General features: G+C 53.2%; 1 protein-coding gene across 22 annotated transcripts in view; it reads left to right on the top strand.

Annotated features, from left to right (window-relative positions):
• pum (pumilio) overlaps positions 1 to 21952 on the top strand; it is a 259778-nt gene that overhangs the window by 37113 nt on the left and 200713 nt on the right. For 12 of the 22 annotated variants that reach the window (XM_070143612.1, XM_070143605.1, XM_070143610.1 and 9 more), the window contains one exon: positions 13780 to 13854. The exons of the other annotated variants lie outside the window; for them this stretch is intronic. In XM_070143612.1, coding sequence (XP_069999713.1) covers positions 13780 to 13854 — 75 coding nt within the window. The remainder of the gene's footprint in view (positions 1 to 13779; positions 13855 to 21952) is intronic. 22 annotated transcript variants of the gene reach the window in all.

Below are 21952 nucleotides of genomic sequence, written 5' to 3'. Positions count from 1 at the left end.
GAAGGGTGATGCTAGGGCTCTTAGGGGAGGGGGAAGGGTGATGCTGGGGCTCGGAAGGGAGGGGGAAGGGTGATGCTAGGGCTCTTAGGGGAGGGGGAAGGGTGATGCTAGGGCTCTTAGGGGAGGGGGAAGGGTGATGCTGGGGCTCGGAAGGGAGGGGGAAGGGTGATGCTAGGGCTCTTAGGGGAGGGGGAAGGGTGATGCTAGGGCTCTTAGGGGAGGGGGAAGGGTGATGCTAGGGCTCTTAGGGGAGGGGGAAGGGTGATGCTGGGGCTGGAGGGGAGGGGGAAGGGTGATGCTAGGGCTCTTAGGGGAGGGGGAAGGGTGATGCTAGGGCTCTTAGGGGAGGGGGAAGGGTGATGCTAGGGCTCTTAGGGGAGGGGGAAGGGTGATGCTAGGGCTCTTAGGGGAGGGGGAAGGGTGATGCTAGGGCTCTTAGGGGAGGGGGAAGGGTGATGCTGGGGCTCGGAAGGGAGGGGGAAGGGTGATGCTAGGGCTCTTAGGGGAGGGGGAAGGGTGATGCTAGGGCTCTTAGGGGAGGGGAAAGGGTGATGCTAGGGCTCGGAGGGGAGGGGGAAGGGTGATGCTAGGGCTCTTAGGGGAGGGGGAAGGGTGATGCTAGGGCTCTTAGGGGAGGGGGAAGGGTGATGCTAGGGCTCTTAGGGGAGGGGGAAGGGTGATGCTGGGGCTGGAGGGGAGGGGGAAGGGTGATGCTAGGGCTCTTAGGGGAGGGGGAAGGGTGATGCTAGGGCTCTTAGGGGAGGGGGAAGGGTGATGCTAGGGCTCAGAGGGGAGGGGGAAGGGTGATGCGAGGGCTCGGAGGGGAGGGGGAAGGGTGATGCTAGGGCTCGGAGGGGAGGGGGAAGGGTGATGCTAGGGCTCTTAGGGGAGGGGGAAGGGTGATGCTAGGGCTCTTAGGGGAGGGGGAAGGGTGATGCTAGGGCTCGGAGGGGAGGGGAAAGGGTGATGCTAGGGCTCTTAGGGGAGGGGGAAGGGTGATGCTAGGGCTCTTAGGGGAGGGGGAAGGGTGATGCTAGGGCTCTTAGGGGAGGGGGAAGGGTGATGCTAGGGCTCTTAGGGGAGGGGGAAGGGTGATGCTAGGGCTCGGAGGGGAGGGGGAAGGGTGATGCTGGGGCTCGGAGGGGAGGGGGAAGGGTGATGCTAGGGCTCTTAGGGGAGGGGGAAGGGTGATGCTAGGGCTCGGAGGGGAGGGGGAAGGGTGATGCTAGGGCTGGAGGGGAGGGGGAAGGGTGATGCTAGGGCTCGGAGGGGAGGGGGAAGGGTGATGCTAGGGCTCGGAGGGGAGGGGGAAGGGTGATGCTGGGGCTCGGAGGGGAGGGGGAAGGGTGATGCTAGGGCTCTTAGGGGAGGGGGAAGGGTGATGCTAGGGCTCGGAGGGGAGGGGGAAGGGTGATGCTAGGGCTCTTAGGGGAGGGGGAAGGGTGATGCTAGGGCTCTTAGGGGAGGGGGAAGGGTGATGCTAGGGCTCGGAGGGGAGGGGGAAGGGTGATGCTGGGGCTCGGAGGGGAGGGGGAAGGGTGATGCTAGGGCTCTTAGGGGAGGGGGAAGGGTGATGCTAGGGCTCGGAGGGGAGGGGGAAGGGTGATGCTAGGGCTCTTAGGGGAGGGGGAAGGGTGATGCTAGGGCTCTTAGGGGAGGGGGAAGGGTGATGCTAGGGCTCGGAGGGGAGGGGGAAGGGTGATGCTAGGGCTGGAGGGGAGGGGGAAGGGTGATGCTAGGGCTCTTAGGGGAGGGGGAAGGGTGATGCTAGGGCTCGGAGGGGAGGGGGAAGGGTGATGCTAGGGCTCGGAGGGGAGGGGGAAGGGTGATGCTAGGGCTCTTAGGGGAGGGGGAAGGGTGATGCTAGGGCTCGGAGGGGAGGGGGAAGGGTGATGCTAGGGCTCGGAAGGGAGGGGGAAGGGTGATACTAGTGCTCTTAGGGGAGGGGGAAGGGTGATGCTAGGGCTCAGAGGGGAGGGGGAAGGGTGATGCGAGGGCTCAGAGGGGAGGGGGAAGGGTGATGCGAGGGCTCAGAGGGGAGGGGGAAGGGTGATGCTAGGGCTCTTAGGGGAGGGGGAAGGGTGATGCGAGGGCTCTTAGGGGAGGGGGAAGGGTGATGCTAGGGCTCTTAGGGGAGGGGGAAGGGTGATGCTAGGGCTCGGAGGGGGAAGGGTGATGCTAGGGCTCGGAAGGGAGGGGGAAGGGTGATGCTAGGGCTCGGAGGGGAGGGGGAAGGGTGATGCTAGGGCTCTTAGGGGAGGGGGAAGGGTGATGCTGGGGCTCGGAGGGGAGGGGGAAGGGTGATGCTAGGGCTCGGAGGGGAGGGGGAAGGGTGATGCTAGGGCTGGAGGGGAGGGGAAGGGTGATGCTAGGGCTCGGAGGGGAGGGGGAAGGGTGATGCTAGGGCTCGGAGGGGAGGGGGAAGGGTGATGCTGGGGCTCGGAGGGGAGGGGGAAGGGTGATGCTAGGGCTCTTAGGGGAGGGGGAAGGGTGATGCTAGGGCTCGGATGGGAGGGGGAAGGGTGATGCTAGGGCTCGGAGGGGAGGGGGAAGGGTGATGCTAGGGCTCGGAGGGGAGGGGGAAGGGTGCTGCTAGGGCTCGGAGGGGAGGGGGAAGGGTGATGCTAGGGCTCGGAGGGGAGGGGGAAGGGTGATGCTAGGGCTCTTAGGGGAGGGGGAAGGGTGATGCTAGGGCTCGGATGGGAGGGGGAAGGGTGATGCTAGGGCTCGGAGGGGAGGGGGAAGGGTGATGCTAGGGCTCGGAGGGGAGGGGGAAGGGTGATGCTATGGCTCGGAGGGGAGGGGGAAGGGTGATGCGAGGGCTCGGAGGGGAGGGGGAAGGGTGATGCTGGGGCTCGGAGGGGAGGGGGAAGGGTGATGCTAGGGCTCTTAGGGGAGGGGGAAGGGTGATGCTAGGGCTCGGATGGGAGGGGGAAGGGTGATGCTAGGGCTCGGAGGGGAGGGGGAAGGGTGATGCTAGGGCTCGGAGGGGAGGGGGAAGGGTGCTGCTAGGGCTCGGAGGGGAGGGGGAAGGGTGATGCTAGGGCTCGGAGGGGAGGGGGAAGGGTGATGCTAGGGCTCTTAGGGGAGGGGGAAGGGTGATGCTAGGGCTCGGATGGGAGGGGGAAGGGTGATGCTAGGGCTCGGAGGGGAGGGGGAAGGGTGATGCTAGGGCTCGGAGGGGAGGGGGAAGGGTGATGCTAGGGCTCGGAGGGGAGGGGGAAGGGTGATGCTAGGGCTCGGAGGGGAGGGGGAAGGGTGATGCTGGGGCTCGGAGGGGAGGGGGAAGGGTGATGCTAGGGCTCGGAGGGGAGGGGGAAGGGTGATGCTAGGGCTCGGAGGGGAGGGGGAAGGGTGATGCTAGGGCTCGGAGGGGAGGGGGAAGGGTGATGCTAGGGCTCGGAGGGGAGGGGGAAGGGTGATGCTAGGGCTCGGAGGGGAGGGGGAAGGGTGATGCTGGGGCTCGGAGGGGAGGGGGAAGGGTGATGCTAGGGCTCGGAGGGGAGGGGGAAGGGTGATGCTAGGGCTCGGAGGGGAGGGGGAAGGGTGATGCTAGGGCTCTTAGGGGAGGGGGAAGGGTGATGCTAGGGCTCGGAGGGGAGGGGGAAGGGTGATGCTAGGGCTCGGAAGGGAGGGGGAAGGGTGATACTAGTGCTCTTAGGGGAGGGGGAAGGGTGATGCTAGGGCTCTTAGGGGAGGGGGAAGGGTGATGCTGGGGCTCGGAGGGGAGGGGGAAGGGTGATGCGAGGGCTCAGAGGGGAGGGGGAAGGGTGATGCGAGGGCTCTTAGGGGAGGGGGAAGGGTGATGCTAGGGCTCGGAAGGGAGGGGGAAGGGTGATACTAGTGCTCTTAGGGGAGGGGGAAGGGTGATGCTAGGGCTGCAGGGGAGGGGGAAGGGTGATGCTAGGGCTCGGAGGGGAGGGGGAAGGGTGATGCTAGGGCTCAGGCGGGGGGGGGGGAGCTACGGTTGTTTCGGCAACTCCTTCCCGTTTCGTTCGAGCGTCTCTCCGGCGAAGCGGCTAATGAAGGGTTTATTTTTCTCCGGGCTGATTCTCCCTGTACTTTATGGAGTCCTTCGGGAGGGGGAATGAGAAGGGAAGAGGGGCGGTGTAGATAGGGGAAGGGAGGGAAGGAAATCGCACGATGGAGGAAGGAAGGAGAACCGGAACCACGGTGCACGGGATGTAAGTGAGGACTAAGTTGACAATCGTGCCATGGCTCCTTCGTGTAGGAACCCTTTCTTAAGGGTGTAATTTTTATGATCCGGCCGCCAGTGGCAAGTGCAGGACTGACTTCTCAACCTCGCCAATGGTGATGTCCTTTGATTTTTAAAAATGTTTTATCGATGACACTCATGTAGTTCAGTCTACTTTAGGTTTGTACGAAGTGACATGTTCGTAACATTGCGAGATTAACCACTGCTCATTTTAACTGGAGTCGGAAGCTTCTGCTGAGCCCGTCCAGACCTGTCAGCGGGCGCCGTTGCAGCAGCACGTGTTGCAGGCGTAGGTTTTGTATGATTACCGCCCCGAGGAAAGGTAGCGCCAGCTTACTTATGCGGAGGTCTTCTGGTTTCCGCGAAATTGTGCACAATTTGGTTGTTTATGTTTCGCAATTTAAACCGCGGGGGTAAGTTCAGGTGCTTTTGAGTTTGCAAGAGGCAAGGCAAGAACTTGGAACAACTTTTCCCGTGTTTGCGTGACCGCTTTACCTGAGAAGCTGTTTTACCTGGGGTGTGTGGCTCCGCGTTGCGTTCAGGAGCTGGGTTGTCTCCTTGGCGATAGTATTCAGAGCAAGGTGACGGCCACGCTCGCAGCGGTGACGGGGCGAGATTGCACCGACCTTGGAGGCAACGTAAGAAAGTTCTCTGCGACGGTTAATGATGGAAACGAACGAACTACCATTTGGTCTGTGTCTGTGTGTGTCTCTCTCTCTCTCTCTCTCTCTCTTTCTCTTTCTCTTTCTCTTTCTCTTTCTCTTTCTCTTTCTCTTTCTCTTTCTCTCCCTCTCCCTCTCCCTCTCCCTCTCCCTCTCCCTCTCCCTCTCCCTCCCTCCCCCTCCCCCTCCCCCTCCCCCTCCCTCCCTCTCTCTCTCTCTCTCTCTCTCTCTCTCTCTCTCTCTCTCTCTCTCTCTCTCTCTCTCTCTCTCTCTCTCTCTCTCTCTCTCTCTTTCTCTTTCTCTTTCTCTTTCTCTTTCTCTTTCTCTTTCTCTTTCTTTCTCTTTCTCTTTCTTTCTCTTTCTCTCTCTGTTTCTGAGATGGAACAGACAACTACCGGGGCTCCGCTCTCGTGCACCGGGATCCGCTGTGTGGCGAGTCCGGCCAAAGGGTGGAGGAGCTGTTCGGCGGAGTGCGGGGACAAGGAAGTCTGGCTTGTGAAGGTCTGCCGTCAGTCTGTGCGGTCATTTTGCTTCTTAGCGCCTCGCTCCCCGCTCCTTCGCCGGCGACCGTGCACCCCTTGTCACACGCAGTTGATTGCGTTCTCTCCTCCGCTTGACTTTGATTCACGTGCCTCAGGATGACGAGACAGCCCGGCCGCCATCGCAGCATCAGCCGCGTACCGAGACGTGCTTCGCCGCGAGATCGGCCTCTTCGGCGTTATCCAGGTCCTTTTATGGCAGGCTGCGGGATGACGGCGGAACCGCGCTCTTAATGACGTCATGAGCATCTTGCTATCGAAGCCAGCGTGTCACTGAACTCGATATTTTAGCATCTTATGGGATCGAAAGCGCCATATTGGCCGCCGTAAAGCACGCAAGATTGAACATGATTTGAAGTACAGGCGATCTCGCCCCCGTTGCAAGTCCAAACGCCGTCACTGGCTGGCCGTATAAATTTTGTTATGGACACCGCTCTTGCGTACGACACGATCACTGATTCCGATGGCTTCCCGCCGCTGCGATAAGTTGATTATGTGGGCAAGGAAAGGCTATCCGGAATATTAATGGCAGCTCCCCTTTTGCAGTCGGTCTATACGCTCACTATCTAAATCTCGCCCGAGTGATAGAGCGGTAGAGCCCAGCGTCGGTTGTGTAGAATAGAGCGTCCGCCAATTTCGTTATTAAACCCTAATTGACGCAAAGTTGTTTTGGCCAAGATCTATGCAAGTATTTATATAGACCTTGGTTTTCGTAGGGCGCCAGATAACGCCTCATCGAATAGCTATCACCATAGTCGTCCTTTGACAAGACGAAAATTGGCCCGTCACGACCCTACACTTCCCACGGCATTACTGTAGCGCATCATGATGGTCATGCTCGGCGATTCTCCAAAACAATCATGAGCGTTGATGGCCTTGTAGGTAAGGCCGGCCTCCTCGTGACCGCGGAAGTCGTGGAGGTCTCGCCGTCAGGAGGATCTCGAGGGCAAGTGTACGGGCGGACGTGAAATATTATTCCTGTCGACTGACGTGAATCTTGAGGTTACCTGGTATCCGACGGCACTGACGGAGGGGAATTTTAATTTCCGGAATATGCGGTTGGCGGTGTTGCGTTGTAAATAAAGTTAGCGGTTGCGAATGTTATCTCAGTCCTCCGTTGCGGTTTATACCATATAAAGGAAAAAACTTCGCGGATATTGAAATTCTGCCGCCGAGTTAAATCGCCGGAATGTGGCACGGCGACGGGACTCCGCGCTCGAAATCGAACGCCTTTTTCGCTGCTCATGGATTGGGATTTATTTAATAACGTTGTTATTGTATCTCTAAAATGTTATCAGTCTCTTATTTGTTATGCCGAGCGATCTCTCCCCTTTCTCTCCCCTTCCCCCCATTGCCCCTCTTCCTCCCCTACCCTAACCCTCCCCTGCTTCGTCTTAAAGTTTTATTTATTGCCCCTGATTGACTGCCTATCAGCGGGAAGGGGGACGAGGCGGGGCGAGTGGCAGCCCCCCCCCCCCTTCCGGCAGCCTTTGACTTCGCTTCTTTCCATCCTGACACTCGGTCGGCGGTCGGCGATAGGGACTTCGGTGTAGTATGCGTTTGCAGGGTTAGTGGTTTTGTCGGTGGGTTCGGGATGGTTTTACTATGGGGGCCTTTGTCGCGGGTGTCAAAGCCTTTTGATCGCAATTGCCAGGGCGAGGAAGGTTTATTGTCCCTTGTCATTTGTGCGTCGGAGTCGAGATCAACAAGATTTGTAGATAGAGGTGGATATATTGATGCTAGTGAGTAAATAGGCTGTGTTCCCTTGGCTGAATCGCGCGATGAGTTGCCTCCTCCCCCCCCCCCCTCCAAGATTATCGTGGTTTCATTGCTGATAGCCTTTCGGTGGTGGGGCTGTTGGTGTGTTGCTCACAGAGAGCGGGGAGGAGAAGAGAGGAGAGAGAAGGGAGAAACTTGAGAGAAGAGATTAAAGAAGAGGGAGAGAGGGAGAGCGAGGGAGTGGGAGTGTGAGGGAGAGGGAGAGGGAGAAGAGAGACTGGGGAGAGGGAGGAGAGAAACTGAGGGCGCAGATAGACCTAGGAGGCCAGAGAAGATAGATTAAGGCTATCACTAAAGGGTATTGCATCGACGTCGTGGTGTAGACTTGACCATTGTTATTGTAATATTTTGTAATTGTGTTTTGTCTGTCTTTCTATTTGAATAACGATTTCCGATTACTGAAGTTTTTATCAGAGAGATCCATTGTGTTTGCAATCAGCATATGTTCGTCCGTAGCGGCTGTCTTATTTATTTCCTTTTAAAAATCAGACTTTTTATTGAATTTAATATCTTTTAGGGTTTATTTTAGCTGCGGTCATTGTGGATTTGCAAGTGTTTTGTGCGTCCCTGTCTAAGCAACATGCAGATGGAGATTTATGTATGTATTTATGTATGTTTATTCATTTAATCCTGTGAGTGGGTGGGGAGTGGGTCCGTACGGTCGCTGTGTGCGTGTGTGTCCGTGTGCATGGATGCCGCGTTTATAGAAATGTAGATACATTGGATAAATAAAAGTTTATGCTTATATGTTTACTTAATTTAATACGCATTTAAGTCTGTTTTCATGTTGTATGGACACCGTTACAGGATGCCAGGGGCGAAGGCCAGCCCCCTGGAAGTGCCTTTGCAATCAACAATGGGTTCATTTCAGTGGATTTTTTTCCCACTTTTTTCTTTCTTTCTTTTTTCGAGCGCTGGGACCTTGAGCATGATGTGCGTACGAGAGTTTTTCCTTCCCTTGCGTCACGGCGCGGAAGTCGGTTTCTTCAGATATTCGCCTTCGAGCGCATGTCTGGGTGCTGTTTAAGCCGTTTTAGGGATGGGCGCGTTCGGGGTGTGGGTGTGGGTGCGTGCGTGCGTGTATGTGTGGATGTGTGGATGCCTGTGTGTATGTATGCATCTGTATGCGTGTATGCCAGTATGTGTGCATCTGGTTGTTTGAATTTCGCGTGCGGCGGTAACATATGGGAGGGCGCGCGTGCGCCTCCGCCTCTCACGGCCGCCGCCAGGTGAGTCATCCAGCCCTCTCAGAATTTAATGTCACTCCCGGCTTTCCTCGGGCGCGCTAATGGCCGAGTTTATGGCGAGACATGAACCTTAGGTCTGACTTGCCACCACCTCAGGAGGAGGTTAAATTAGATTCCTATGAGACGTCGTAAAAAAAGGAAAGCGGATTGCCGCGCGTTCTCTTTCGGGATCGCGCCCTTTGATCCGCGGCGTTTGTCTTTTTTTTTAATTTTATTCGTTTTTTTCTCTCAATCATTCGCTCGTCGGTTTTCTTGAATTGTGGTCGTTCTTTGGCGGAAGGATCTGGAGAGATTTCGAAGGAGGTTTAGCACCGCCTGATGCTGCTTGTTAATTGCAGTGGCTCCGTTTGTGTGTGTGAATGCGCGTTCGCGTGTGTACGTGTGTGGGTGGGTGGAGTAGGTGCAAATGCATATATGCATGTAGGTAGGTGTTTGTTTATTCATGGGTGTGGATTTTTTTCCTTTTTTCTTTTTTCTAGTTATCTCTGTATGTTGCTTTTCTTTTCTTTCTGTTTTTTTTTTATTTCTATTTTTTGTTCACTTCTTTTTTCTTTTGTTCACAACAATTTACTCTTACCATAGTCAGGTTTACGCAGCAAGATCCTTTAGGTTCGGAAAGCCTGAAGTAAGATAAAGACGAAAGAACGAAGCCATGGGCATGCAGACGGCGCACAAAAAACGCCCGGTAACACCTATGCCACCACGTAGACAGTGTAAAAAGGCGAGTGTGGTCCGCCGTGGCCCGGTAAGGCTGTGTATCGTCGGGCGGGCGCCTGGCATGACAACCAGCGGCGAGGGAGAAAAAAGTAGGTTAGCCTGGACGGACAGACGGCGTTGGCGTGCGAAGGACAGACGGGGAAATCTCACAGGTGGATTGGCGTCACCGGGCGATAGGGAGAGGAAGGGGGGAGCGGCGTCTTGGTCGCTCGGCCGGCGGGCCTCTCGCTTTGTTACTCTGTGTAATATTGGCTTCGGTTTGGCGAGTGGTTGTTTTGATAGGTTTTGTTTTCGCTTTTTTTTTTGTTTTTGTTTTTTTGGTTTCTTTCTAATCGGTGGGTCGTTGGTGGTTCCTCATGTAGAGTTACGAATGACTTTTCTTCTCCCTGTCTGTCTGTCTGTCTGCCTCACTCTCTCTCGTTCTGTCTGTCTGTCTCTCTCTCTCTCTCTCTCTCTCTCTCTCTCTCTCTCTCTCTCTCTCGCTCTCTCGCTCTCTCTCTCTCTCTCTCTCTCTGTCTATCTATCTTTCTCTCTCTCTCTCTCTCTCTCTCTCTCTCTCTCTCTCTCTCTCTCTCTCTCTCTCCCTCTCTCTCTCTCTCTCTCTCTCTCTCTCTCTCTCTTTCTCTTTCTCTCTCTCTCTCTCTCTCTCTCTCTCTCTCTCTCTCTCTCTCTCTCTCTCTCTCTCTCTCTCTCTCTCCTCTTTCTCTCTCTCTTTCTCTCTCTCTCTCTCTCTCTCTCTCTCTCTCTCTCTCTCTCTCTCTCTCTCTCTCTCTCTCTCTCTCTCTCTCTCTCTCTCTCTCTCTTTCGTTTGATTTTTTTACGATGAACGATTCATTCTGGAAGGCGATCGTCTGGCCCTGAGCATCGCTGAGTGAAGTGTTCATGTATTCATATATTTTTGGGAGTAAATATTTCACCAGATGAATTTGCTAGTAATGTTGACAAATGAATATGTTATTGATGTTGATAAATGAATATGTTATTGATGTTGGTTGATGAATACGTTATTAATGTTGATATTGTCACCATGACCTCGTCACCTCCTTCCTCCGTGCCGCCGTCATCGTTAGCATTTAACTGTTGTGCAATAGTATCTTGTTTGTAAACCGTGTCTGAAAAGAAATGAAAACCGGCCCATACATCCAGCCCCGTTTATTGCCTCTCGCGACGTTTGTGTTCGTTTTGGCGGCACGTTCACGTCGGGTGTAGCTGGTCGTGGGCGGGGGCGCGGGTCGTGGGCGGGGGCGCGCGGGGGCCGGCAGCAGCGCCGTGTTCAGCCCGCCGCGTTCAGCCCGCCGCACGTGGTTGTGAGTGGACAACTTTAACGCGGGAGTGATGCGAGTGCCGCGTGCGTGCGTGCGTGCGTGCGGTCCGGTCGGCCAAGTGTCCTCGCTGCACGGAACAAGTGCCGTTCGTTAGCGCATTGTGGCCTTAATTATGGGCCGTAATTAGATGCGCGCTTTATATTCCCACGCGCGTGTTGGACGGGGTCATTACGGCCCCGGGGTGAGAGGTCGTCACTTAGCGGGTTTGCTGAGGAGCGGGGGTTGGGGGGCGGGGGCGGGGGTAGAGGCTGGGGGTGAGGGTTTTTGTTTTTGAGGGGGAGAGGAAGGAGGCAGATACAGAGACACACTGGCATACCGGGAGATAGGTGATCGTTTATTTAGAGGGGGACATGCATATGGACTCTTTCTCGCACTCAAGCCCCAACGCACAAAATTCTCTCTCACTCGCTCCTCTCCCCTTTCTCTCTTCATTTTAATTTTTCTCTCCTCTTATCTCCTCTCTCTCCCCTTTCCTTTTCGCTTCTCTCCCCGCCTCTCCTCTCCTCTCCCTCTCCTCTCCCTCTCCTCTCCTCTCCTCTCTCTCTCCTCTCTCTCTCCTCTCCTCCTCCTCTCCCTCTCTCCCTCTCCTCTCCTCTCTCTCTCACTTTTTCTTTTTCTTCCCTCCCCTCTCTCTCTCCTCCTCTCACTCTTTCTTCCTAGCTCATCTCTTATTCTCTTCTCTTCTCTCTCTCTCTCTCTCTCTCTCTCTCTCTCTCTCTCTCTCTCTCTCTCTCTCTCTCTCTCTCTCTCTCTCTCTCTCTCTCTCTCTCTCTCTCTCTCTCTCATCCCCTCTCTCATCCCTCTCTCATCCTCTCTCTTCCTCTCCCTCCTCCCTCCCTCCTCCCTCCCTCCCTCCCTCCCTCCCTCCCTCCCTCCCCTCCCTCCCTCCTCCCTCCCCTCCCCTTCCTCCCTTCCCTCCCTCCACTTCCTCCCTCCCTCCCTCTCCTCTCCTTCCTTTCCCTCTTTCTCTACCCTCCCCCTCCTCGCCTCCTTCTCTTCCTTCCTTCCCTCCTTCCTTCCTTAATTCCTTCCCTCCTTCCTTCCTTCCCTCCTTCCCTCTCTCGCTTTCACACACACACACACACACACACACACACACACACACACACACACACACACACACACACACACACACACACACACACACACACACACACACACACACACACACACATGCGTCTTCTTTCCTAGCGACGGGCAGAGAGAAACAAATAGATAAATGAATAAATAAATAAAGAAAAATAACAAAACACACACATATACACAGAGGTTTCCTTTCCTAATACCGGGCAAAGAGAGAGAGAGAGAGAGAGAGAGAGAGAGAGAGAGAGAGAGAGAGAGAGAGAGAGAGAGAGAGAGAGAGAGAGAGAGAGAGAGAGAGAGAGAGCAAAAAAAGAGAAAGAGTGAATGAAAGAAAGAGAAAGGGGAAGAAAGAGAAAAGGAACAAAAAAGAGAGAGATAAAGCAAGAGAGAGAGAGAGCTGTGTTCATACACCTGTGCGACACCGGCAATTCTTTTTTGCGTCGGGGCGCTATCTATCAAACCTTATCGTCGGCCGAATCTTGCTGACACGCCCGGGTTTTCGCTCTGAAAGAAGCCCTTTGTCTTCCAGATTAGACTTGACGTTGTGCGGTATGTGCGTGAGGAGGTTGATTAGGTATACGTGCATTTGCGTATGGAGGATGAAATGGTAATAGATGGTTTGTGATTATTTTGTGTCGATGGTCATCTGTTTTTTTAGGGGGGTTGTATTCTATTTTTCATCTCATTTATGCAGGGGAAAGCTTGGTCTACGCAAACGAGACATGGAATACAATCGCAGTAATAAAGAAAAAAAATACGTCTTGTCGTTTCGTTTGAGACGAATCTCCCTCTCAGATGGGAAGACCGAAGTGACGAGGGATCAAGTAGGAGTCGAAACGTGGCGGTTTATTACTCATTTACTGTTGTGGTTGTTTTCCATTTCGTCTTTGCTCTGCCCTTATAGTGTTCGTTAGTTCGTGTGTGTTCGTACACAAACGCGCTTGTCTTTCCCCTATTCGTGTTGTCGAAAGTGGCGGTGGAAGAGGTTATGGTGATGATGGTGGCGATGGTGTTGGTATCGGTGGTGGCAGGGTAGAGGTGGCGATGGTGATGGTGGTGGTGGTGGTGCAGTGGTAGTGGCTGGATGGTGGTGATTGTGATGATAGTGGCATTGAAATGATAATAGTGATGGTGATAGAGATGGCAGTGTTGGGAGAGATGTTGACGTTGGTGATAGAGGAGATGGAGGTAGTGATGTTCGTGGTGATGGAGACGATGGCAGTGCCGTTAAAGGAGGTGATGGTGATGCGATGGTGACGGTAGAAGAAATAGCGGTAGCCGTATAGGAGGGCGAGGAGCCGGTGGTGGAGAAGGCGGAGGCGAAGATGAGGGCGATGGTGTTGGAGATAATGGTGGCGTTGGGAGGTGGAGGTGAAGGTGAAGATCAGGGTAGCGGCGGAGGTGGGAGGGATGGGGGGGGGTAGTGGCATGTAGGTGGAGGTGGTTAGGTTTAACGGGAGTGGGTCGCGCGGGGTGCCTTTTTGCGTGCGCGCGCGCCGGCGATTTCCTTTCGTAATGCGGTGCTGGAGGTGAGGTTATGAGTTATGCCTTGAACCGTTCCAGGGGGGTTAGGCAGGGCCAAGCACCCTTTTTACCTTCTGTTTTTTATTGTGACAGTTGGTAATGATCGTTTTCAACCCCCCCTCCCTCCTCCCTCATCCCCGCCCCTCCCCCTCCTGCCTGTGACCTCCTCGCTTCTTTTCCCTCTTTTTAATGCTACATAAATAATGGCAACAATGGCTAGTGAGACAAGCGTCGTCCTGGTACTGTTGGGGGGGAGGGAGGGAGGGAGGGAGAGAGAGAGAGAGAGAGAGAGAGAGAGAGAGAGACAGAGAGAGAGAGAGAGAGAGACAGAGAGAGAGGGAGGGAGGGGGAGAGAGAGAGAGAATGGGGGGGCGCACTAAGCCGAGATTACAATAGGAGACTTCTTATAAAGTGTAATGATCTCACGCACTTGCACGCGCACACAATCCGCGCGCATGTGAAAGCTGAAAAAGACATAGCAGGCAGAAATTAAAGCGATAAGAGTGCATAAAAAGAGAGTCGACGAGGAAGGGAGGAAGGATGGGGGATGGGGAAAAAATAAACGAGTGACAATGACCGGTAATGTGCGAGAGAGAAATCATCGCGTTTTGATGTGTTTTCTTGTGTCTGAATTTTATACCTTGGTTGCCGTGTAATTAACCTCGCATTTTCTCTTCCGACTTGCAGGTAAGTAGAGAGAACGGCCTGAATGCCAACGTGGTTACTAGCCACGACAGACAGATCCATGCCGCCACAGGACAGGTGAGTCTCCCTCCCCCTTATCTTACCTGTGTTTCCATGTCGTTGTTAGTCTTTGGTGTTGTCGTGTGTTGATGGCCGTGTGTTTGTGGCGTTTGTGTGTGTGTGTGTGTTTGTTTGTTTGTTTTTTTCTTTTTTTATGGTGGGTGGGGACGCTAGTTGTGTTATTGTTGTTGTTTTCTGTTGCATTTTTGTTTATTTGTTGTGGATTTCCTGGTTAGATAGTGTGGGATTCCAGGATTTCGTCCCCACCTCTCCTTTGTTGTGCTCGTTTGTCGAAAGTCGAAAGACGAGAGTGTTTGTCATGGATGGGGAAGACGCCTTCCCATCTGCTGTGTTGTTGTGTTTGTTTTTTCAAGTTAGATGAATGGGAAGTGAATTGCACTTGATAAAAAGAAAATTACAGTAATGATAATAGAGCGGCGTGAGAGTGTCTGGCCGCCGCAATTTGTCTCCCGAGTTCGGCAGGAAGTAGTTGGGTGTTGCCGTCTCGAGAGGCTGACTTGACTTGCCAGGTATCAGGGCGGGCGTCGCCGCCGACGCTGCCGCCACCTCGCTTCTGATTCCTCGCACGCCTTGCAGGGGAGTCCTGCTTGAATTGGTTTGGGCTTTCATGAATCGCCTCTGTGGTTCCTGCTCAGCTCGGGGCCGGAGCCGCCCCGCTTTTCCTTTCTATTGCGAAGGAAAACCTTTTTTCTTAGGACTCTGACATGCGTTTGCTTACACCCCACTGCGCGCGCACGCGCGCACGCGCACACACACACACACACACACACACACACACACACACACACACACACACACACACACACACACACACACACACACACACACAGAGAGAGAGAGAGAGAGAGAGAGAGAGAGAGAGAGAGAGAGAGAGAGAGAGAGAGAGAGAGAGAGAGAGAGAGAGAGAGAGAGAGAGAAAGAGAAAGAGAAAGAGAAAGTTGTTATTAGAGTCCTGCTATTTAATAGCCAAAACGTAGGTGCATGACTAGGCATATGTTATACTACTCTTGCATTTGATTGTTGTTATTTTTACGATTATTCTGTAATTATTATTATTATTATAACCGATGTCATTTTTCTGCCGTGTCAAAGAGATGACTCTCTTAGCGATACTATGTCTTGTATCTTTCCTTATTCGCCCCACCACTCTCTCTCTCTGTCTATCCATCCATTATCTATCTATCTCTCCTTCCGTCTTTATTCCTTGACGTTAATACCAGAATGAACACACGCTAACTGGATGGAAGAGCCATGGCCCAGAGTCTCTCCCCGGAGGCGGTTCTCCCCAGGGCCTTTCCTCCCTCCGCGCGGCGATGGCAGTCTCGCCTTGGTTCCGCCCCGTCGCGTTCCGGGCGGGTGGGCGTGCGGGCGTGCGGGCGGGCGAGCGAGAGGCGGGCGGGGGGCGAGGGTGCGAGGATCACAGGCTTGAATGCACCTCGGCCACCTGTCTGTCTTGTCTGCCTGTCCTCGCGGCGCGCCTCGGCTCTCGCACACCTGCCTGAGGGGGGGGGGAGAGGGAGAGGGAGAGGGCGAGGGAGAGGGAGAGAGGCGTGTTCTCTCGGGTGCTTGTCTCGTCTCGTCGGGGTTTGTTATCTTGGGTTGAAGGGCGTGTTATTATTATTTTTTTTGATAACAGTATAATTAAAAGAAATAATTAAATGTTGATATTTCTAAAATCTGCAGCTGCTAAATTTATTTTTGGAAGTGTTTGGAAGCAACCTTTCCGAACGATTTTGGAACTGCCAAATTATATCTGTAGATTCTTTATTATATAAATACTACATTTATAAGATAATTTGCATTACCATACTACACACTACATGGTTGTAGAAAGATGCGTAGTGTTGGATGTAACCGTATGTGAATTGTTGGTTGTAAAAATTAATAGGAGTTTGATTTTACTTGGAAATATTATTGAAGTTATACATAGTTTTACTTGATTCGTTCCCAGCCTTGCTTATGAACGCTAGACCAAGCCTTTTATGAACATCGCGCCTATATCACCTGAGCCTGAAGTTCAAAACCACGCCAAGTCCAAGTTCCGAGCCTCTTCAAGGAACGTCATCATCCCGAAGGAGAAAGCTTTCCGATGTCATGGGAAAAGGAGGAGGAGGAGGTGAAGAAGGCATCGCGGTTGCCAGCGCCGGTCCGCTCGGCTGTTCCGGATTCCGTCGCGAAAACAGCGTCCACCTGCACGACGCCAGCGGATCGTCATTTCATTTCCCTCGAGTGCGGCGGGAAGCTGGGGCAGGACTCCGGCTCGCGTTCCCCTGCCTGCGTTTAAAGGGAGGCCGCTGGTCAGGAGCTGGTGAAGGGGCGGGTAGAAATGAAGTGCGAATCAATGCCACGAGGCCGACCGTGGGCAGCAGCGCGGGGTTTCGCAAGGTGGCAGGACCGTCGTAGAAAAATGGACGGCCTGTCATTAAACAGAGCGAAGGCGATAGGTTTTGCCATCAGGAGCGCTCGCTGAGACCGCGAAATATCGAGGGATCATCAGTCATTGCCTTCCGAGTTGTATATGTTTTTATTTTTATTTTTTTTCACTGCAGAACGAGACCGGTTTTTGTTTTTTGCTTTTTGTGCGCCGGTCAAGTGGGTGTTTGACCGCCTTATTAAGTTCCCTCCACGAAATAGTCGGTCCTGTTGTGGCGACCATTTTTCGCGCCAAAAAAGTGAAAGCGAGAGATTTCAAGATTATTGTCAACATTCGCGTTTCCCAATCTCATCATCACGGGACACGAGGCTTTGACATTTTCGCTTTGTTTAAAAAAAGTGAGTCTCCCAAATACATCATGGCCCAAATAAATCTTACTTTCTTTGTGTATGAAAATGCTAATGAAAGCACAGTTAATCTGATTTGCATGACATTAACCAGTAAGTTAATTCGCTGTTCCGATAAATGTTGCCGCAGCGGTCTGAAACGGATTCCGGGTCAAAAGTCGTCGCGATTGTCAGAGCGCGTAAGATGATTATGTTTGCACCAGATAGTCCGAGATGCGGCTGACGCGTGCTGTTGCGCTTCATCTTTCATCCACCTTTTATCTAATTTCCTCGGTCTGCGATCTAAGTCCTGTGTCCTACTTAAGTCGGCCATGTTAAGACGAAAGCTTCCAGAGGCCTAAGATGACGCAGAGACCCGTCCAGGACGATAGAGTGTTTTTATTCACGGCTTTGGACTTTTGGATGCAGTTCTCGCTGTAGTTCCCATGACAGGCAGAGAAGCAGACAGACAGAAAAAATGGGAGAAGCCCAAAACGGGAGACGAAAGTGAGGAAGGACGCGAGGAGGGATACCTCTGGCCGCTGACCAGGAACTTCATGACTTAATTTCGAGCGTGATATCTCCTTTAAGGGTGACGGTGAGGCTATGGCGATGGGCAAGGAAACGTGGGGTTGGGGAAGGACGGATGTTTGGGGGAGAGAGGAAAGAAGGAAAGCAAGGAGGGAAAGAGAGATGATAAGAAGTGAAAGAAAAAGGACAGTGAGAGGAAGAGCTGACATCGGAGGGTAACAGAGGGAGGAGAGGTACAGAAACGCAGGGAAGGCGCGATTGTCAGTGAGCGAATGGGTAAGAAAGAAGGGGAACAGAATTGGAGAGAGAGAGAGAGAGAGAGAGAGAGAGAGAGAGAGAGAGAGAAGAGGGAGAGACAGAGACACAAGGGAGAGAAAGAGAGAAGGGGGAGAGAGAGAGAGAGAGAGAGAGGAGAGAGAGAGAGCGAGAGAGAGAGAGAGAGAGAGAGAGAGAGAGGAGAGAGAGGGAGAGAGAGAGGGAGAGAGAGGGAGAGAGAGAGGGAGAGAGAGAGGAGAGAGAGAGAGAGAGAGAGAGAGAGAGAGAGAGAGAGAGAGAGAGAGAGAGAGAGAGAGAGAGAGAGAGAGAGAGAGAGAGAGAGAACGAGAGAGAACGAGAGAACGAGAGAAGAGAGAGAATAAGGAAGAAAATACGCCGGAGAGTGCCTGGCGAGAGGGTCAGAGAGGACGAGCCTCGTTGAAAGCACCGAAGATTGCCCCCGTGCATCACCATCTTGGCAAGGGCGTCTGCGGCTGCAAGACACACGCGGCGTCTTGAAGTGTTGAGAGTCGGGGGCGGCGTGAGGCTCCTGGGGTGGAGGGGAGGGGAGGGGGAGGGGCTGGTGGGGTGGAGGGGAGGGAGGGGTGGGGTGGGGAGGGAGGGAGGGGCGGGGCTGGCGGGGTGGAGGAAGGGGCAGAGGGTGGGACTGGTAGAGTGGAGGGAAAAGGATGGACTGTTGGGCAGGACAGAAGGGGAATGAGACTGCTGAGGGGGGGGAAGGAGGGGATGAGGCTGGTGAGTAGAGGGAATTGGAAGGGCTAGAGGGGTGGAGGGAAGGGGCGGGGCTGGCGGGGTGGAGGGAAGGGGTAGGGGGTGGGACTGGCGGAATGGAGGGAAAGGGATGGACTGTTGGGCTGGACAGAAGGAGGATGGTGAGGTGGAGGGAAGGAGGGAATGAAGATGATGAGGTAGAGGTGGAAGGGCTAGGGGTTGGAGGGAAGGGATGGGCTGGCGGGGTGAAGGAAGGATGGGCTGGTGGGGTGGAGGGAAGGAAAGGAGGGAATGAGACTGGTGAGGTGGAGGGAAGGGGGATGGTAGGTAGAGGGAATTGGAAAGGCTGATGGGATAAAGGGAAGGTGAAGGTGGGGGGGGATGTGAGGCTGGTGAGATGGAGAGAAGGGGAGGGGGAGGGGGGGAGGGGCGTGATAGACTCGATGAGCTTGTCATGTTAAGGAACGGAATAAAAACTGGAATTGGGGAGGGATGGGGCCGCGTAAGGCGGCGCGGCGCGGCTGGCTGGGGAAGGGTGGCGTATTTGTGTATTCCCGTACAGTGCTCCAGGGGACGGGGCGAGGTGATCGAGAGAGAGAGAGTGAGTGAGTGAGTGAGTGGTGAGAGTGGTGGTGGTGGTGGTGGTGGTGGTGAGTAGTAGTGGTGGTGGTGGTGGTGAGTGAGTGAGTGTGTGTGTGTGTGTGTGTGTGTGTGTGTGTGAGTGTGTGTATAAGTGTGTGTGTGTGTCTTTGTCTGTCTGTATCTGTAGGTGTATCTGTGTTGATGAGCGTTTGTGTACTCACGGGCGCACATATTGTACCCACGAGCCAGACTGTAGACGCGCGAAAGAGAGGCGGAGGCGCTATGTGGATGCTGGAGGCACGGTCACGCCCCACGAGGAATCTCACGACCTCGGGGGCTACTCCATCTTCTTCCCAGCGAGGGGGCCGAACGACCTGCCCTCCCAAAGCCCCCTCCGGTCCCCTCGCCGCGCTCGCCGGTGACAACACCACACGACCCGCAGCCCTTGTAAACGCGGCCCTGAATTCACTTACTGGAGGATGTAGATGCTCCGATGTGCCTTATATATGTGCGCAGTAGGGGTCGTACATGGGCGAGGCTTCGGGACATTATATCACCGTTCTTCTTGAGCGTATTTGCGACCCCTCGCCGCTACATCTCCTTCCACAGCCCTGATGAGCACTCCGTCATAACCCGTGTCATTCCGGGTCGGACGAGGCGTATGCTCCTGTGTTATTATATGGGGAAAATGTTCTCCTTTTCTTCCCTTGCTTCTTCCATCTTGTCCTCAGTCTTTCTCGTCGTCTTCCCCTTTCCCGTTTACCAGATCTTCCTTTTTTATGATTTCATCTCGTTCTAAATCTTCATCCTCATCCTTTTCCTCTTCCTTCTCCTCCTCCCCCTCCCCCCTACGTCTTCCTTCTCTTCATCTTCCTCATCTTTCACTCTGTTTTCCTCATCCTCATCTCCCTCCTCCTCCTTCTCGTCTTCCTCCTCTTCTTCCTATTCCTCCCCCGCCTCTATATCTACCTCCTTCTCTTCTTTTTCCTCTCCCATCCCATCCCCCACTTCTTTCCCTCCTCGTCCTCTCCCTTCCACTCCCTTTTCTTATCTCATTCCTCCTAGTCCTTCCCTCTCCCCTTCACCACTCCTACCCCTCATCATCCCGCCTCCCCTTTCATCTCCCCCTCCCCTCTCATCACCACCTCCCCCCTCATCACCCCCTCCTCCCTCTCATCCTCCCTCTCATCACTCTCCTCCTTCCCTCCTCCCTCTCACCCCTCCTCCCTCTCATCACTCTCCTCCCTCTCATCACTCTCCTCCCTCTCATCACTATCCTCACTCTCCTCACTAACCTCCCATCACTCCTCACTCACATCACTCTCCTCCCTCTCCTCCCTCTCACCACTATCCTCCCTCTCATCACTATCCTCCCTCTCATCACCCCCACTCCCTCTCATCATCCCTCCTCCCTCTCATCACCCCTCCTCCCTCTCATCACCCCTCCTCCTTCCCTCCTCCCTCTCATCACCCCTCCTCCCTCTCATCACCCCTACTCCCTCCCATCACATACCACTCCCTCTCATCACCCCCTCCTCCCTCTCATCACCCCCTCCTCCCTCGTCCTCTGTGTGTTGACTGTGGATTCCCCTCGCAGTTAAGGCCCTGTTGAGAGCGTCTGGTCCTTCGACGCTTTCATTTTCTCTCCTCGGCTGTGTTGCGGTGATTAAGGGTTTAGCTGTTATTATTTTCCTTTATTCTCTTTAAGTCGATTGAAAGTTTTTTGTGTGTGTGTGTGTGTTTCGTCTTTTCTGCCTTTCTTTCTTTTCGGCGACGCTTTGTTTTCGCGAGGGTTGTTTCGGTTGTTTAGTTGTTTTTTTGTGTGTGTGTATGTGTTTTAGTTCTTGGTTGATGGAAGCTGTTGTTTGTCTGTGTGTCTATCTGTCCCTATTTCTTTCTTCCCCCCTATCTCTCTCTCTCTCTCCGTCTCTTTATCTCTCGTTCTTTCTCTCCTCACACTATTTCTCTGACTCTCTCTCTCTCTCTCCCTTCATCTCCCTCCCTCTCCTCTCCATCTCTCCCTTTCTCCATCTCTTCTTTTTCTCCTCCTCCTCCTCTTCCCTCTCCCTTCTCCCTCTATCCTCCTCTCTTCTCTCCCTCTCCCCTCTCCCTCTCCTCCTCCTTCCTTCCTCCCCTTCAACAGTCAACCAATTCGAATTCGGAAGAAGAAAAAGGGTCGAGGTCTTTGGGCGTTGGCGACCCTGATTGAAGCCACGTTGGTCTCATCAGGACCGAAAGGGTCAGGCCGGGCATTGGCCAGTACTGCGCCCGCGAGTCTTTGGCCAATCACTGGCCGCTGCGTCTTCGTTAAGCTGGATCGCCTTCGGAACAGCCGCGGTCATAAGGCGGGATATGGGGGATTACATGTATCTATCTATGTATCTGTCTATTATATATATATATATATATATATATATATATATATATATATATATATATATGTATGTATGTATGTATGTATGTATGTATGTATGTATGTATGTATGTATGTATGTATGTATGTATGTATGTATGTATGTATGTATGTGCGTATGTGCGTATGTGTGTATGTGTGTGTGTGTGTGTGTGTGTGTGTGTGTGTGTGTGTGTGTGTGTGTGTGCGTTATACCTAAAGGGGTATAACTAGCACACAAGCACAATTTCCGTGGTTCTTTGACGTTTCCGTGTTTTTTTTTCTCGCTACTGCTTGTATTTTTTGTGAATGCGATAAATTCCTGTCAAACGATATCGTTTTCGCTGGCAAGTTTCCGTCGTCTTTTTAGTTCAAATGATAAGCCATGATAGATAATCGTTATAGTAATGTAAAAAAAAAGTATTTATAATATAAAACGATTCAAAAAGACAGTCTAAAGTGTAAATAATATTTTAAAATTGGCAAAATTCTCTCTTGTATTTAATAAAAACAGATACGTTTGTAACTAGCTGCTCGCCTGATTGTTTACATTTGTCCGCGTCAGCTGACTAGATGAGAGTATCGAGAATACGCCCTTATTTAACCTTATATATTCGTTGTTTCGCATTAAATCGTCGCCACGCAGCCAGAATAACGTCCATCATCGCCAGAGCCTGTGCGGGGTTGAACCCATCTTGCTATGTTTAAAATTTTCGTCGGACCGTTTCCGTGGTTCTCATCGCTAGTGTGACTGCGCGAGCCTAAAATGACTTCGATTTTCGTGGTGCCAGCGGAAAAGTAATGCGGAAAAAGTGCTAGTGTGACACGGCCTTAAGCCTTACT

This window comes from Penaeus vannamei, chromosome 31 (genome assembly GCF_042767895.1).
Source record: "Penaeus vannamei isolate JL-2024 chromosome 31, ASM4276789v1, whole genome shotgun sequence".
NCBI lineage: Eukaryota > Metazoa > Arthropoda > Malacostraca > Decapoda > Penaeidae > Penaeus > Penaeus vannamei.
This window is presented reverse-complemented; position numbering and strand designations above follow the sequence as displayed.